This window comes from Mustela nigripes, chromosome 9 (assembly GCF_022355385.1).
Source record: "Mustela nigripes isolate SB6536 chromosome 9, MUSNIG.SB6536, whole genome shotgun sequence".
Classification (NCBI taxonomy): Eukaryota; Metazoa; Chordata; class Mammalia; order Carnivora; family Mustelidae; genus Mustela; species Mustela nigripes.
Window position 1 is genome coordinate 4,551,025 of NC_081565.1, and position 17,804 is coordinate 4,568,828.

Below are 17,804 nucleotides of genomic sequence, written 5' to 3' on the forward strand. Positions count from 1 at the left end.
CCCCCCCCCCCCCCCCCCCCGGCAGGTCGTGTAGCAGGAGGGATCCTGAGGCAGCGTGTGAGTAAGGCCAGGAGAGTCACAGGCTGTCCGTGGGAACACCCTGGGTTGCAGAGCCAGCACAAGGTCAGGCAGAGCTCTGCAGGGGAGGTGGCTGTGGCCTGAAGGATGGTTAGGATTTCAGGTAGGTAAGGGGTAAAGGTCCAGGAGAACGAGTCCGAGATGTTCCACACAAAAACACCTGCCTGGAGGATGGGAGCCAGAAAGCCTAATGTGCATTCTGGAAGGGGCCTCAGGGGTGAGTGCTCGGGGATCAAGGTTATGGGGAGCTGGCTGAAGGGTGGTGCCCCTCGTCAGCCCTTCCGCGCGTCCTCAGGGTCAGCACTCCTTAACTGAAGCAGACCGCTTCCCCAGCCGCTCCCTCCTGTGCACGGCCCTTGAGGGTCAGGCCGAGGGTGCCCCCCGCCCAGCATCTTCCACTGCGTCTGCTCTGCTCTGCTCAGCTGACTCATCCCACGGGTGTTCGCTTGCAGTCCGTGGACTGTCTGTCCTGCCCGGCTCATGCCGCATCCCAGGGAAGTGGAGCATCCATGCAGACAGGCGTCCACACCCGACGTGTGGTCTCTGGGCCATTACGCCCTGTTCAGTAAAGTGTTTAGGGAAACTAGGACTGAGTGAGAGCAGGAAAGATGTGGAGAGCCATGGGCAGCCTCCGAGAGGCCCAGGGAGGCTGGGCCCGTGTTCCCAGCCTAATCCCATTGGGCCTTGGCCACGTACGTGCCTGGCCCTGGGGGCGCTGGGAGGTGCTTCAGTGATGGGACTTCCTGCAGACGGCTCTCTGCCATGTCCCAAGGGTCCTCTCTTTCTGTCCCCAGACTCTCTTGGTCAGTGCTCCCCCCGGAGCTGCCCCTGCATTCTCCCCGCAGCCCTGCCATGTTGGCTGCCTGCCTTCTGCTTCCACTCCAGGTCCGGTCACTCAGCTGTGAGCCCTCTCCCTCCACACTGAATTCCCACGTGCTGTCTCCTCTCCTTGGTACTTCTTTGGCTTGCATTGGCTCTGCTGCTGAATCCTGGTCTTGTGAATCTAAAAAGAATCTTAAAAGTTGGATGGGGTCTACGTTCACTTTACTCTTGACCAAGGTAGTGAGACTTTCTCCTGGGGGCCTGAGTGGCTCAGCCGGTGAAGCATCTGGGGCTTCAGCTCAGGTCCTGATCCCAGGGCCCTGGGATCCAGCCCCGCGTTAGGCTTTCTGCTCAGTGGGCAGTGTGCTTCTCCCGCTCTCCCCTCTGCCCCTCTCCACCTCTGTCTCCCTCTCTCTCTCTCAAATAAAATACTTTTTTACAAGTTAAGAAGAGACAAAGAAAATCTCTCAGTAACCATTAAGGTTGCCAGTGCTGTTCAGGTATTGAAGTGTTGCTGTCGGAGAAATCCCCTTCCTCCATCCCCAGACTGTCTTCTGGTGCATCTTTCTTTGGCTGACGGCAGGTGCAGGTTTGTACTGTCACCGAGAGGTCTGTTCGGGTACTAGGAATCTGTGGAAATACCCTTTACCATCGTGGCCTCCAGAATGATTCTGAATAGGAAAAGCCACTGGAAGACCCAGGTTTTGTGAAGCTTGAACAGGATCCACAGCAACAGTCATTTTTTAAAAACAAAAAAAGCTCTTCAGGGTCAGGAAGTCAAGTGTGTATCATTTTGAGGAGTTCAGTTACCAAGGGCAGTTTTGGGGGTGGGGGGTGTCTCTAGAGCTGCCAGTGTCCCGTTCTGAGCAGATGGTGACTCTCTAGGTGTGGAACCCGGGTTTTTGGACGGCAGCACGCATGCTGTCACCAGAGCGCCCGTTCGCAGGTGGTGTCTCTGCCATGCCGTCCCCCCACAGTGCCACAGTGAGGGCCCACTCCCTCAGACCCGGGGTAGCTCCTGAAGGCCCGCTGCTGCATCTGTCCCTCGCGGTGACCAGCAGCTGCCGTGGGGACTGCCGTGGGCGGAAACACTGGTGTAATGGCCGCGCGGGGAGAGAAGGAGTGAAGGACAGACCGCAGGGCAGGGCAGGGGGAAGAGAACCACCCGGATGAAGCAGTCCTCAGGCTTGGCTTGCTTGGCACAGCACCCTGTGTGTCTTCTGGAAGAAAGAAGCCCCCGCCTTCCTCGCCTCTGTCCCTTGCTTCCTCCTGAGGTCACCTTATCTTTATGGCTCCCTGCCCTGCTTGGAGCTCACTCTCTTGGAGAGAGGAGAGCAGGGGAGTGTCCGTGGACAGCACTTGCCCAGGGAGGGGACTATTTCTCCAAGCTCCAGCTCTCCCCGGGGAGGGGCTTTGTTCCATGGGCCTTCCAGACAGTCGGGCGCGGGGGAGAGAGCCACGCTGCATGCGAGCCTTGGGAGCCAGGGGCGTTCCGGGTCCTGGGAGTTGTAGAGACTTGCGCTCTGCCCCATTTGGGGGGCTCACCACTGAGTGTACTCTGCAGCCACGGGTGCAGCCATCTCACGAGACTCCGGGCTCCCCGCAGTAGGAAATTAGATCCCACACCCCTAAGCCGTGACAGGAGCAGCACCCTTCTGCTCCCATCCTGCTGATGATTTGTTTCTTCTTCGCCTTCTCCTTCTTCTTTTTCTTCCCCCTTTTTTAAAGATTTTATTTATTTATTTATTTTGAAAGAGAGAGAGCATGAGGGGGGAGGGCCAGAGGGAGAAGCAGGGAGCCCAATGCGGGGACTCAATCCTGGGATTCCAGGATCATGACCTGAGCTGAAGGCAGGTGCTTAACCAACTGAGCCATGCAGGTACCCCTTTCTCTTTTATTTTTAAGATTTCTTTATTTAGAGAGCACATGTGCAGTTGGGGGGTGAGGGAGAAAGAGACTCTCAAGCAGACCCCGTCAGTGGAGAGCCCTGTGCGGGGCTCGGTCCCACAACCCTTAGACCATGACCCGAGCCAGCTAGGCGCCCTGCATCCTGGTTATTTCTGTGAACGTCTCCACCGTCCCCTGAGTTGCCGGAGCAAGGCAATGAGTTATTGCCGTCCCTCCCGTCCACCACGGCCACACGCACACAGCAGGTTTACACGTGGCCTACACGCCCAGGCACCAGGCCCCGCCGCACTTCTGAGTACATGCCCTCAGCTGGTCCTCTGCTCCAGCCTTGTCCGCGCCCCCCTGTCCCCGCCCCCCTGTCCCCGCCCCCTGTCCCCGCCCCCGGCGTGGGCCCCCTGTCCCCGCCCCCCTGTCCCCGCCCTCCCGTCCCCGCCCCCGGCGTGGCCTCCGGCCTCCTTGCTGGCCTTCCTGCCGCCACGCGCCCTTCTCAGCACCAGGCTCCGGTGTCCCCTCAGCGCTGCGGAGCCTTCTGTGGCCTCGCCAGCTCCTTCTGCCCACCTCCATGCCCAGGTCTCCCTACCCCCTGTTCTCCTGGCCCCAACTCCTCAGCACCCCGCACAGACTTGCTTCTGTCTTCCGTCCCGCCCTCCTCGTGGCCCCCGTCCTCTTCCCCACCGTCCTCTTCCTCACCAGCTGTGTGGACCTGAGCATGCTGTCCCCAAATCAAGTGGGGTGTCCCCTCCACTTCCTCTTCTTGATGGGAGCCTGGAATTGTCCTGACGTAAAGCATGTAACAGTGTAAGACACACAATTGACGTTTAATAAGAACGGAGGCATTTTAATATATAATCACACTGGGAAAGTGTTTCTTTCTTTCGTAATGTTCACGTTCTTTTTTTCTCAAAGTCGTAAATCCCCTTGAGGGTAAGGACTGGGCTTATGGTGTGCTCACGGCCTCAGTATGCAGCTCAGGGCCGAGCCAGCAAGTGGCAAGCGCTTTGTGACGCCAAACTGACTAGAAGGATCTTAATTCACCCAAAAGGGACCAAGGAGGCACCTAGCTCTCTTCGGCCACCTGTCACCACATCCAACTTCCCCACTTCCCCACATTTCATTACGACAGCATGATGCTGACTCATCCACTTCCAGGCGTCAGACACACTGGTCCCAGACTGGGGCCAAGAACCCAGCTTCTTTCTTGTTTTCCTGCTCTGCTAACCCATAAGGCCGTGGCTGCTGGCTGGCCCGAGACCAGAGCTCAGAGACCATCAGCCTCGGAGACTCGCAAAGCAGCCACTGTGACTCAGCCATTTCTGCCCCTCATTTTGAAGACTTCTTTCTGCTTTTTTGTTGGTGCTTGTGGTATCTTGGAGGGTCATTGCTCTTGGACCAGCTTTAGACCCAGGACATAGCTGTAGCCCCTTGTGCAGACGTGCTCTGACTCCATCTGTGACAGTCCAGCTGGTCTGGCACCAAAAGGACCTGCCTGGTCCTTGTGAAGGTCCTGTGGTGACATGAACCCTAAGGATGCCGTCCTCACACCCGGACTCTCGCCTGGACCTTCACGGTCCAGGCCACTTGTCACTGCTCAGGGACTGCGTGCTTATCCCCTCTAGCGGTGGGGAAACTGGAGGAGAAGAACCGAATCGTGTCATCCACTCGGAGTCTCAGAGCTGAGATGAAGAAGCCAGATCGCCACTGGGAGGAACGGTGCTCGTCTGATATTTAGGAACTGCGTGATTGCTGGTCAATAGTGGAGACCGGACAAGGCGTCTTGAAAAGCCCCTGTGTCGGCTGGACGGCAGGAAGAGGGTTTTCATCCTTCGTGTCGTGACACCTCAGAGTGTAGCTACTTCTCTAAATAGACTTCTGAGAAGGAGTGTAAATCAGAGTCCCCGGCATGCTGGTTAAGTCCAAGTGGTGCAGAAATAGTTCAGTCAGATTTCTAGAACGGAATTTTTTTTTTTTTAAAGATTTTATTTATTTATTTGACAGAGAGAAATCACAGGTAGATGGAGAGGCAGGCAGAGAGAGAGAGGGAAGCAGGCTCCCTGCTGAGCAGAGAGCCCGATGCGGGACTCCATCCCAGGACCCTGAGATCATGACCTGAGCCGAAGGCAGCGGCTTAACCCACTGAGCCACCCAGGCGCCCTCTAGAATGGAATTTAAATCATTTTTTAGTCCGTACTAAACGTTTCTGTAAAGAGTCGATGTTCTCAAGGTCAGTATTTAGTGAACGTACAGAGCGTCCTATAATGTGTTGGAGATTTTTGCAAGAATATTACTAGCCATGAAATCATTAGCCCAAAATCTGGTGTTTTCAAGAAGGATCTTGTGATTCAGCTTGCAAAAATATGTCACGTGAGAGGAAATGTAATACGTTTCTTTCTTTCTTTCTTTTTAAGATTTATTTATTTATTTATTTATTTGACAGAGAAACAGAGAGGGAACATAAGCAGGGGAACTGGGAGAGGGAGAAGCAGACCTCCCGCTGAGTGGGGAGCCCGATGCGGGGCTCCATCCCAGGACCCTGGGATTATGATCTGAGCCGAAGGCAGATAGTTAATGACTGAGCCACCTAGGTGTCCCTGCAATATGTTTCTACTTTTACCAATCCTACTACCTAAAACTCTCCCAAGAAACATTTTGGGTTTGGTGTTTTTTTGTTTGTTTGTTTTACATCCTTTATTGTAAAATAGTAATTAGAATGTTCAAATTGTTTTTAAAAATAGATTCCACCAAGAAGTTTATTCAAAAAGAAGCTATTTTTTGGATCCAGGGTGATGCTGGTGTTGCCTTTCTTTGATGAGATGAATACTGTCCCATCACCCCTCCCAGCAGGTTCAACACAAGTGGCTCTCCTTGCCAGGAGCAGAGAGCGGCCTCTGGGGCAGGTGCTGGTGGCATCAGCCTCAGAATCTGCTGCTTGGCTTTGGAAACTTACCCTTGACGTTATGTAAAACATAGTTGTTATAAATTAACACAAAGACATCAAAGAAGGAAGTTGCTTCTGGGCATAAAGGGCACCCCCGCACCCCCCAGTCAAAGAAGGCTTCAGTAAAGAGGGAGTTGCCTGGGACCGGGGAAGGAGAGAGGAGACACATGGAACACACTTCTTCCAGTGTGTCGCCCAGTGACGAGGGATGTTATTGAGGGTCCTTCCTGGTGACTTTCCTTCTCGCAAGAGCCAGACCAAGTGCGCTTCTCTGCAGGAGATCCATCCCCCAGAGATGGCAGAGGGGCTGTGCAGTGGTTAAAAGCTTGACTTCGTTCCAAGAGAAATCGCTTAGCCCTGTGTCGTGTTGACACTCGCAGTCTCTGGTTTAAGGGGAGCCTGAGCCCAGGACCAGTGCTGAGCTGTGGTTCCCGGTGATACTCTGTGCGGGAAGGAAGCCCAAACCACACTGCAGCAGCAGCCGCCCTGGGGTGTGTTTTCTCACAAATGATGGAGCCAGACGTAAGCCTGCAAACCAGCCGTCCAGTAGCCTGTCTGTGTTGGTAAGCAGCATTCAGAAACACTGAAGTCAGAAGCCTTGCTTGAGCCAAGAGAAGGCAGTAATGGCCAATCTCTGGCAACTTCTGTGCTTCCCAGACACTTTACGACTGTGAGTCCATTCACTTGAATGATTGTGTCGCCTGTGATCGGGAGGGTTGAAAGCCTCAAAGCTCATAGCTCCAGGCGCGGCCGCTGAAGGCCCGGCAGGGTTGCTGGCCCGTGGCTCTGGCCCACAGCTGCTGGCATGCTCTCTGCCCCCCTCCCTACAGTCACAGGAATTAAACGGAATGACTGTTGGAGTGAGGGATTAGAATTTTGCATTTCAAGGTCTCCACTCCTGCTTTCTTGCCAGCACAGGGCTCGTCCCTAGTCATTTTTCAGGCCAAACCAGAGAGGAGATGACAGTGTCCTTGCAAACCGCCACCTGCCCAGCTCTAGGTGGCTCTGCGTTCTCGTGCGCGCACTCACAGGTCAGCACACATGTCCTCAGCCATCATTCCTCCACCCAGAAGGCTCACGGCGGTTCGTTCACGTGTCTGTTTGCAAAAGAGCAGATTGCTTGTTCCTGCATCTTCTTTCGGGAGGGCAGGTGTTGTCTCTGCATCCCTGGCTTGCAGACCAAGCCTGAGCTCCCAGCCAGGTCGTAGGCGTCCCACAGAGCTGTAGGGTTACACGGCTGGGGCCTGTCCCGTGCCCAGAGTGTTCCGTGACTAGGACATCCCTTGCCCATCTCCTGGGATCCAGGCTGTGTGTTGTGAGGTGTGGCCCGCTCTGTCACCCTGCTTCTCCATCTTTGTGATAAGGATCCCAATAGCCCTTCGTGTCAATGATGTGAGATGATTCCTGCCAACCCTTAGCCCCTCATCTGACCAGCAGGCATCGTCCTCCCCAGATGGTCCTTGCTGGCACTTGAGCTAATGGTGTGATCGTAACTGACGTTGGGGGCCAGGCAGCCCCTCCTAACTGCTTCTTTCCTGGGAACTTGCTCTGGCACTCCCAGATCTTCTGCAGAAATCTGCAGTCTCCAGCCAGGCAGCCTCCCCTCCCCCACTCCCGGTGGTATGGCGTCCTCAGCGGGTCTCACTCTGGCTATAAATAAAGATTCCCGCCACAGAGAGCAGCAGCTCTGTCAGAAGCACAGCCGGGCACCAGGCAGGTCCCAGAATAAACTCGAGGCGGTGATGCAGGGGCGTTTCTGCTCAGCGGCCCCCTGCCTTTCTCCCTGCCGTGATGAGGAAATGTGGTCTTGGAGGCCGGGAAGTACTTCTCGGGGGAATCTGCAGAGACGGACCTTGTCCACGGTGGTGCGACGATGCGCCTCAACATGGCCCTCCCCTCCTGAGCTGCAGGAGGGGCACTGAGGGTGCTCGGTGGCGCTCAGAGAGCAGTGCCTTGTCTCTCCCCACTCCGTTGAAGGTATTGTTCAAGCTTGGCTCCCGGCCCAGCAGGACTGCATAGCTGAAATACCGGAGGCTAGGGCTGCAGGGGGTCGGGGGGAAGGGCAGCTGGCCAGGAGGCTTTGTTCTGGCCTCCTCCAAGGTGGCCCGCTGCTCCTCTGGGGCACACATCCTTGGGGCAGCCGTCCTGGGACGTCCGTAGCCTCCCCCACCCCCGCCCCCAGCAGTGTCCCACTGTGGTGGGGACAGCTTGTCCACTGCCCTTCCACCCTCAGAGCCAAGCCACCGCTGTGAGGCAGGCGCTGTTCTGGACACTTCAGTTGCAATCTCAGTCAGTGCGTCCGTGTCCCCTTCGTTGGGTAGATACGTGGTGGACCCTGTGACCAGCCCAGCTCTGGTGCCTGGAGGGTTCCCAGACTGGGGCTTCGGAAGGCGAGGGGGGGAGAGCGGACACCGTCACAGGCTGGCTCCGTGCTCAGGACCACAGCGCCGTGCTCAGACAGTGCGCACGGACCCTCCGGGGGGAGTGCTGGGGTTTCCGTGCTCCTTCTAAAGGCGGAGGAACTGGGGTACCCGGCTGGCTCAGTCTGAGGAGAATGCGACTTGATCTCAGGGTCGTGAGGTCGAGGCCCATGTTGAGTGTAGAGGTGACTTAAATAAATAAAGAAACCAAGGCTCAGGAATGTCTGTCATGTACCCGAGGTCCCATGGGTAGAAAGAGAAGGCCCAGAACCCAGTCTGGGTGACTTGAGGATGTGCCTGCCGCAGTGACCCTGGCCATCGCCTGGATGAGGCACACTTGGTACGTGTGCGTCTGCCACCCTGAGCTCGTCCGGTCAGACCTGATGCACCATGAGATCGCGCAGGCCTAGCTTCTGTAGGCACGTCGGCTGCCCGGTCGCCACAGGGCCTGCTCGAGTGCTGAGTGAGCTCGTGTGGGCCAGGGGCCGTCTGTGAGGAACTCCCGAAAGGACTGGCATCTGCCCTAGTCTGTTCATGCTGTCTGACACAGTCGCACAGATGGGGTGGTTACACACAGCATGGGCCTGGAGGCTGCAGGTCCAAGGTCAGGCCTCCAGCACGGCTGGTGCCCCCTTTCGGTCCCAGTCTTCTCCTTGTGTTCTCGCGTGGTGGGTGACATCATCAGCTTCTGAGCCTGGTGGCCCCTGGTCTCCCCACCTCCTAATACCACCATCTGTGGGAGTTAGGATTTCAGCATATGAATTTGGGAGGCACAAACCCTAAGCAACATTGATCTTTAAGTAGTTGGATTTGTGCACGAATCAGCAGAGCACAGCAGCACTACCCTTGAGGTTGCGCAGACTAGAGATCTGAGAGCTGGGCTCCCGAGTGAGACCAGAGCCACTGCCTGAAGCGGCGGTGTGGGCGTCCCTCGGGGTGGCCTCCTGTCCGCTGGCCATTGAGAGAGCCTCACAGTGGGGAACGTTGACCAAGGATTCACTGGAGAGTCCCAGAACCCAAATCCTATATCCCACTGCCATCCCCAGCAAGGCCTACGTTGGGTTGGCCTGGGTGGCCACTGGGAGAGGCCAGTGCAACGTGGCACCTGGCTGGTGAGAGCACAGTGGGCGCTTGGCATCTCCGCCCCCCCACCCCTGTCTGAGAGCTACGGAGCTGGGGTTGCCCACGTGCAGCTCGTTCAGAAAGAAAGGATGGACACAGAGCTTCTTACGAGGCAGCTGAACACCCTCAGTGTCTCTCTCAGAACGTGGACAGCTCTCCCCACTGATGTGTTTGGCCATGTACAGGTTAGTCTTGATCTGAGGAGTCAGGTGGAGAAGAAGAATGTGCAGGAGGGAGGAGGCACCCCAGGCAGGTGGCCTGGGTCTGATGGAGACCGGCCGTGCCGGGGGCTTTGATCAGCCCAGCCGGGGAGGGGCCGGGGCCAGGGCCAGCAGCAGGCGGGCTGGAGGGGAGCGTGTGCCTGTCACTTGAGTTGTGGCCACTCTCAGTCCGGGGCAAAGTGTAACTTCACAAAACACTTAAGGAGATGAGTAGCTTTAATCTCCTGTTTAAAATTTGATTTCTTTCTCCTTTTCCTTGTCCTGGGTTCCGAAAACCCAGTGGGAAAACGGAGAGAACATCTGAGTGAGCATTTATGTTGAGCTCAGCTCTTGCCAGATTCTGACGTTTACAGCGGGCAGGTGGGCCCGGCAAGGACTTCCGATGCAGACCCTCCCACATGTCCCTCTCCCATTAGCCTGTGACAGCATCGGGTTGTCAGGCCCTTTGCCGGAAATGGTGACATCGTCAGGTTCTGAGCCTGGTGGCCCCTGGTCCCAGAGCTCCTCTCTCCCTCCTCCCACAGCGGAGCCCAGGCCTGGACAGCGCTTGTTGACTCTGAGATGCTGCAGTCCACTGTCACCACCACCACTGCCCCCCCGCCCGACTTCAGACTTGGTCTTGATGAGAGTTTGAGAGAGTGTGGCCTTGCAGCTCTAGGCTGGTATCAGAAGTACTGCAAGACCCTGTCATTTGTTTCAAAAAGAAAAGAAAAGATTGTATAGGAAAGGACATGAAGTCAGAAATTTTTAGCATTTTGATAATACGGCCCTTCCAACCATTTTTAAGGCCTAATCTTTCCCTCCTCAAAAGCATTTCAGGCGGATTATGGTATTTGAAAGGCTGCAGTGTTGGACTTTCAAGGGATAAAACCAAGGAGTTTCATGCAAAAGGTTCAAAATGACTAAATATGACCAGGTATATGAGTCCACATACTGAATTTAGCCAGGAGGTTCCTGAAGACGTCGCAGGGTTTGGGTTTGGCAGGTTGGGTTCTCGGACAGGACAGAGTGGGATAGCCGGTGCAGCGTGGGGGCTGGCTTTTCTTTGGGGGTGCCCGCGTCCCACTGTTCAGACATGGAAGATGGCGCTGGTCGGTCCTCGGGCCCTTCTCAAGGGAGGATGTGCCTGGGTTGGGCCACCTTGGCCAGAGGAATGCGGGGGTTGGTTTGGCCTGATCGGTGGTCCTCGTTCGAATCACTGTGCACAGCCCGTGCAGCTCAGCGGAGTTAATCTAATGACTTTTTCTCTTGTCTGTTTTCTTCCTCCCGTCTTCCCGTTTTTGTGTCTGTCTTCCGCTTTGCTTCTGTAGTCTAGATCTGTGTTTAGGTCCTTCTCCCAGGATTGCGTGCCTCACAGCCCGGCTTCCGTTCAGCCTTTCCTTCCGCCTACCTCCTCTTCCTCTCCACACTTCCCCCCCGTTCACCAGTCTCAGAGCTCTGACTTAGCGGGGCCAACCGTAGCCAGTCTGCCTCCCAGCACCGTGGACGGGCCTCTCTCATCTTCTCAGGAGAGCAACTTTCATGGGAACACTGTCTGCCTTCCTTCCGAAACCTCTTTCACTGACTCGCCCCAGACGCCTTCGGTGAGAACTCCACGCACACCCCCTCCACGTGGGGCTGCCCGTTTTGAGAGACCGGTGTGGCTGTTCCCGCAGCCAGGCCCGTTGCTGGTGCACGCCCCGGTGACAGTGGGGCACGATCCGGGTCCCTGGAAGGTCACAAGGTGCCATAGTAGCTTGTTTCCAGAACAGCAGTGGGAACCTTTTGTACAGAGTTCCTGTCAGGTGGGGAATCTGATTTTCCAAAAACAATTGGTGACCGTTTGGAAACCGTCCTCATAAGTCTGAGACGGAGAGTGCTCCCGCTTTTCTGTGGGGTCGTGTGTTAGGGAAAGCTGCCGACGCGCTGGGAAGACAGCTGCCGACGGAGGGCTCTGACAGCGGTCGGGGCCAGTTGCATGTGCGGTTGTGTGTGATGCTGGTGGAGGGCCTGCTGCCGGGCCGTGTCACTCGTGGGGCCGTGGACGGGCTGGCAGGTGTCGACTGGGCGGTGTGGCCTCTGCCCCCGCGGCCCTCCTCCCGCCGCGCCGGGAAGCCCGCAGGCCCCGCGGCCGCAGTGCCTCCTGGGGGCAGTTTGAATGGCCCTCAACCTCTTTGGAGAAGGTCCCGCAGGAAACTTGTGTTCCCCGTAACGCAGAGGCAAGGGGTGACCGAAGCGCAGCCTTCTCGGGCCTGGGAGAAGCTTCCAGGAGCAGCAAGGGCGGCTGCCGCCATCCGCTCCTCCTCCCCAGCGTCCCGTCCCGCTCAGGGCCGGCCCAGCAGGCCACTCTCTCTGAGCCGTGCGGGGTGGCTGCAGGCCTGTCACATGTGCATTTCCTCTCATCCTGTCTCCCCCAGAGTGAAAACACCAGTGAGGAGGCTGGTGAGGGTGAATACGTCAATCTGTATTCCTCTGGCCAGAGCAGCGAGGAGCTGGCTCGCTCTCGAGGCGTAAGTAACGTCAGGGCGGCCTCGTGCATGCGGCCGGGCCGGGCCCTGCTCCTGCCTGGCCGGGAGCCTGCATGGCTCCGTGGGGAGAGGACGAGGCTCCCAGAGCAGGTCCTCCCCCTGCTTGCAGTACGTGTGGTGCGCTTCAGGCCTGGCCGAGGAGTCTTCTGGACATCCGCAGAGGCAGCATGTTATAGGCCTGGCCACACATCGGTTGCTCTCCAGGGTTTCTTTCTAGTCCGCCCTGCCAGTGTTGAAGTCCATCTTCTGTCCCCGACTCTCCCACACCGCCAGGGCCCCCGGGCCTTCGCCCCCTCACACTTCCCCCAGCTCGCCCCTTCCCCCCCCGACAGGAACGGCTTTCTCAGAAGCTGGGCAGGTCTGGCCGGGAGCCCCCACTGTATCAACACACCTGCCGCCTGAGAGTGTAGAGAAACACCTGGTGTGGCCCCCCCGGTTGACTTCTGTCCCAGCTCTGTATGGCCGTTCTGCTGAGCGGTCAACTTCCCAGGTTTTGCTGCAGCAAAACGTGAGCAAGTTCAAAAGCTTCCAAAATAATGAGTCCCTTGAGAGGAGGCGCCATGAGGACTCAAGTTTTCCCTGGTGACCAGCTCACAGGGCCAAGCCTGTCTAGTCACTCCTGGTGACACGAAGCCCACCAGGGGCACCCCCACTGGAGACGTTTGCAAGTCCTAGAACTCTGTGGATTTTCACTCCAGTGGGATTCTGTCCACCGGGGACAGGGACCCAGTCCCTGAAAGCTGCTTCTCCTCTGGTGTTTCCTCCTCCCCGTCTCCTCTGGTGACCTGTGCCCCTATGTCACCCAGGTCAGCCTCCACACAAGGAAGCTGTTCCCTAGCTGGCCTTCCGTGGCTCTCCCTCCACCTGGGACCACGTTCAGTGCTGACTTCTCCGAGGGGAAGGATGATCTCTCTGAGGATGATCTGTGTGTTCTTGCCACCCTGCTTTCTCTTGTGGCCTCGGTGGCAGTCCAGGGGTGCCAGATTGCCGTGTTGTCACCGAGTGGGGTGGGCCCAGATTCCCAGGGCCTGGCCGCTAGAGAAGAGGGGGTTGCAGTCATGCACTTGAGCAGCTAGACCCCTTGGAACCATAACTGGGAGGCACTTGAACCTGAGGACTGGTTTAACTAGGACGTCAGTTGAGGCTTGCTGCACACTGGCAGGGCACACAGGTTTTGGGGGCAGACAGCCCTTGGTTTGAATGCAGGCTGCAGCCTTCTAGCCGTGCCTTGGGCAGGGCCTTTGACCTCTCCCAGCCTGTGGCGGGGGTGGGAGGGGCCGCTGTGATGCCAATGAATGGACAGGGTCTTGGTCAGGGCCAGGCGAGAAGAGGTACTCGAAGCCCTTAGTGCAGTGCCTGGCTGAGCTTGGCTGAGTGGCGGCGACCCTGGCTGTCCTTTCTTCTAAGAGGTGCTTGCGATGGCTTTTCTAGGTTGGCAGCTGACAGAGGTCCTAGGCAGGGGTACCTGTTATGTCCGCAGAGGTGCGATGTGAGGCCGAAGAGGGCCTTCCCCTCCTGTGTCGTTGACTGCACTCACAGTTACCCTGCTCACAGCTCGGATTGCTCTGTAGGAACTTGCACTTGGGGCCGCTTACAGGCAGAATGCTGGGAAGCAGATCCGCCCGGTGTGGGCCACCTGTCACAAACCCAGCACTTCTGTTTTCAGGAATCACCAGCTATGAAAGACGGTCATCCTAGAGATCCGTCGTCGGCCAGCAGCGCGGCGGGGAAGGAGAGCAGAGGCGGCGACAGGTAGGGAGTGGCCGCAGAGTGAGGTTCCCTGAGAGCCGCAGGCTGGGCTGGGGAGGGCGGCCCCCTGCCTGCCAGCACGCCAGGCCTGTGGGAGCTGGCGGGGTACCTCCTTCCCTTTCCTTCTGACTCGCAAAATTCTGCATGTTCAGGGTAGAAAACATGACAGGTACAGAAATGTGCAGTTCAGCCAGAAAAATCACTAGCAATCGCACCCTTTAAAGCGTCCGTTCTGGCGTGCGTCTGCCTTCCTGATTACGGCTCACATACCGCTGACTCTGCAGATGACTCAGGATAGTTTCCTCAATCCCAGGCCAACCTTCCTTGGCCACTTCCAAGTTCAGGCGCACTAAAGGGGTGTCAGAGACCCCCCACACCCAAAAAATTTTGTGAGTTACTAGATGTGTATATTGTGTTAAACCATTTGAAAGTAAGTTACAGACGTGACAGTTAACTTCTAACTTCTTCAGTGTGTCTTCTAGAAGATTTTAATTTTCTTGAAAGACTTATTTGAGAGAGAGGGCAAGTGAGCATGTGGGGGTAAGGGAGGGTGGGCAAGAGGGAGAGAGTTAGAATCTCAAGCAGACTCGCTGCCCAGCACAGAGCCTGCCTGACACAGAGCTTGATCTCATGACCCTGAGATCCTAACCTGAGCCGAAATCAAGATCTGGATGCTTAGGGGCGCCTGGGGGCCTCAATCAATTATGGGTCTGCCTTCGGTTCAGGTCATGATCTCAGGGTCCTGGGATCCAGCCCCACATCGGGCTCCCTGCTCAGCGGGGGGTCTGTTTCCCCCTCTCTCTGTACCCCTCCCCTGCTCATGTTCATTCTCACGCTCTCTCTCAAGTAAATATCTTAAAAAACAAAAAAGGAGTTGGACACTTAACTGGCTGAGCCACCCAGGTGCTCCTCCTCCTAAAATATTTTAAAAGTCTACCAGATTATACCATTATCACACCTAAGAAAATTAATAATAAGCTCCCTCGTATCATCTGACATGTAAACCATCTTCCATTTGCCCAACTCTCCCTAAAATTAACTTGTATAGCTTATTTGGGGGGACCAGGATCATTCAGGAGTCAGTACACTTAGTTGTACGTCTCTTTAATCTTTTATAACATTTTTCAGTATTAGCACAAGTCACACTTGACCAGGTTCAGAAATATGGAGTGAGTTTCTCCACATGTAGGACCCACAGACCCTCTCTGCCGTCGGCGACTTCACGAGGACATTGCCTTCTTCGTGAACTGTTACACAAGTTCAAGCTTTTCCTCCCTCTCCAGGCCAAGGTTCAGCTACCTCTGGGTTCTGGGCACAGAGCGAGGCAGTACGCACTTGTCAGGCCTCAGCATAAATGGCTGAAGAGGTGGCGAAAATAAAATGAGATAAATAAAGCGAGAGACAGGAGGAAAAACCAACTCCGCTCATTCTGCAGGGGCTTGCTGGAGAGGGCTGCCTGCCCAGCCTGCTCGTGGCCCCTCCAAGGAGCTACCCGTGTGGAATCCATCTGGTCCGCCTGCCCGGGCTGAGATCTCCCCGTGGATTAAGCAGGGGATGATGGGTTTTCTAGTTGAACACCTAGTAGCAAACGGCGTCTGTGCCAAGCAGCAGAAGCCCACGGGTCCTGCCTCCAGCTGCACTGAACCCAAGAGCACCATTTTCCAGAATTGCAGATGGCCCTTGAAAAAAAAAAAAAAAAAAAAAAAAAGGCAGAAGGAGGAGCACATTCACTGCTTAGAAGCAATTACAAAAATGGCCTCTTTCCACAGAGGCCAGACCGCGGACCTGACACTGAAGGCACACGTAGCAGATGGTTCTTCCCAGGACCGTGTGTGATTTTGCTCTGGGCCATCCTTGTCTTACTGAAGGCACAAATTTTTATGTCTCACATACTTAGGGTTAAAAATGTGGCCCGTGACCGTAAGGCCAGCCTGGGCCTCACAGACTCCATGGTAGAACTCATCAGAATAAAATGGGAATATGAGAGAAGATGCCAAGGCAGGCAGGGCGCCTGCAGACCCAGGGTCTGTCTGCTCCCAGAATGCCCCCTCTCCACCCCATACGTCCCCTCCGCTGGTGGTTCTCTCCTCCTCCTCCCTCACCAGCAAATTCCTGCTCTGCTCAGTGCTGCGGGGCTCAGCTCGGCTGTCCTGCCACAGGGGCCTGTGGTCGTTCACACTGGCCTGGGTCTTCCTGCTCAGGCTGGTGCCCCTGCTGATTGTTTTAAAGTCAGTCTCTCCTGCTACACACCCAGCATCCCAAGGACAAGGGCCGGTCTGCCTGGTTCATGCTTCTGTCCTGCACGAATGTGGCCTTTGGAAAAGACTTGAGGGAGGACGCTAATAGCCATGTGAGCTCTCTTCCAACCTACTTGCCCTTTTGCTCTTCCTGTCCTTGGATACCCACTGTGCATAGGGTGGCCTTGACAGTGACTGATCCCATCACTTATGTAAATAGCTCAGGGAAACCTTGATCGTTTTTTTCCTTTTCGTTTTTCTTCTTCTTCTTTTTTTTTTTTTTAAGTAGGCTCCACGTTGAGCATGGAGCCCCACACAGGACTTGAACTTGTGACCCTGAGATCAAGAACTGAGCTGAGATCAAGAGTCAGATGCTTAACCAATGAGCCCTGTAGGCTCTCCAGGCTCCTGCTTAATCCCTTCTATTGACAGAGCATCCACAGAGAGCAGGAAATGTCCCAAGGTCACACAGGTCATCAGTAGCGGTGTTGGCAGTCCAGTCTGCAGCCCGGCTTCCAGCCCCCACTCAGGCCCCCATGCTGGGTGTGGGGAGCACCGTGGCCTGCACACGAGAGCTGCAGTTCCAGAAGAACCTGTCAGGAGTAATCGTAAATCGGAGTCTTGCAGAGAGCTACAGCCCCCTGGTGTCCTGGACCCCGGGGCCTGCTGGACTCTTACAACACAAACCACTTCCCTCTAGGGCCTCCAGGTCACCAGATGGTTCAGAGTTGGCGCGGTCAGAGGAGGAAGTGGACGAGCTGTCCCTCATCGACCACAGTGAGATTATGGCCAGGCTGACACTCAAGCAAGAGGTGAGTACAGGCTGTGTGCGGCGCGGTCCGTGTAGGGGAGAGGGGGCTGTGAGGACAGTGTAACCTGGAGGTGTCTCAGAGAGAAGGACCCAAGCAAGGCAGTGACAGGGGAGGTTGGCACCCTCCCCACTTCGTGACCTCTGCACTCAGCATTTATCCTGGGCATGTGGATGGCCTCCTGGAGAGAGTGCGCTGCCCCTTCTCTGACACTTCCGGTCAGTCTTCTTGCAAGTCACGTACGATCTCTAAGCCCCAGAGGACAGGACTCTGGAGGACACTGTAACAGTGGAGCCTGCGTAGGGTGCTCAGCACGGAAGCCGAGTGCAATGAGCCCTCAGTAGCATAAGCTGCCTTCCCGTCAGTATCAACCGAATCAGCCCCTGTAGTTTCAGTGGGAGCCTCAGACTGATTGAGAAGTCTCAGGCCTGCAGCCGCCTCTGTCCTGTGCCTTGCAAGGAGGACCTGGGCGATTCTGGAAACCAGAGGAACGTCTTAATGTGCTCACCTGACCTGGCCCTGCGGGGTGACTGTGTTTCTGGGCTCTGGCTGCGCGGCGGTGCACACACAGAACAGGCAGGGTGGGGCTGGCGGGTCCCTGGGGCAGCCAGCTTCTCTGCAGAGAGAAGTGACACTTCGTGACCCTGGCCAGAAAAGTTCTGAACAATTGGGTCATGGGCCGCTGCCCTCAGCCTTAGCTGGAAATCCAAGATGCTCTCGGGACTCTGGAATCCAGGGGTGAAAACATGGACACCCTGGAGAGGCAGGTGCATCTCCGAAATAGAGGGTCTCGGGGGCTCGAGGGGCGGTTTCCATCAGAACCAGAGGTGGAGGGACGCCTGGGTGGCTCAGTTGGTTGGACGACTGCCTTCGGCTCAGGTCATGATCCCGGAGTCCTGGGATCGAGTCCTGCATCGGGCTCCCAGCTCCATGGGGAGTCTGCTTCTCCCTCTGACCTCCTCGCTCATGCTCTCTCTCACTGTCTCTCTCTCAAAT

General features: G+C 56.3%; 1 protein-coding gene across 8 annotated transcripts in view; it reads left to right on the plus strand.

Moving 5' to 3' along the window:
* RAPGEF1 (Rap guanine nucleotide exchange factor 1) overlaps positions 1-17,804 on the plus strand; it is a 112,836-nt gene that overhangs the window by 81,535 nt on the left and 13,497 nt on the right. For 4 of the 8 annotated variants that reach the window (XM_059410486.1, XM_059410487.1, XM_059410491.1 and 1 more), the window contains 4 exons: positions 10,817-11,089; positions 11,903-11,995; positions 13,680-13,765; positions 16,700-16,811. In XM_059410486.1, coding sequence (XP_059266469.1) covers positions 10,817-11,089; positions 11,903-11,995; positions 13,680-13,765; positions 16,700-16,811 — 564 coding nt within the window. The remainder of the gene's footprint in view (positions 1-10,816; positions 11,090-11,902; positions 11,996-13,679; positions 13,766-16,699; positions 16,812-17,804) is intronic. The other 4 variants (XM_059410489.1, XM_059410490.1, XM_059410492.1 and 1 more) reach the window with 2 other exon arrangements.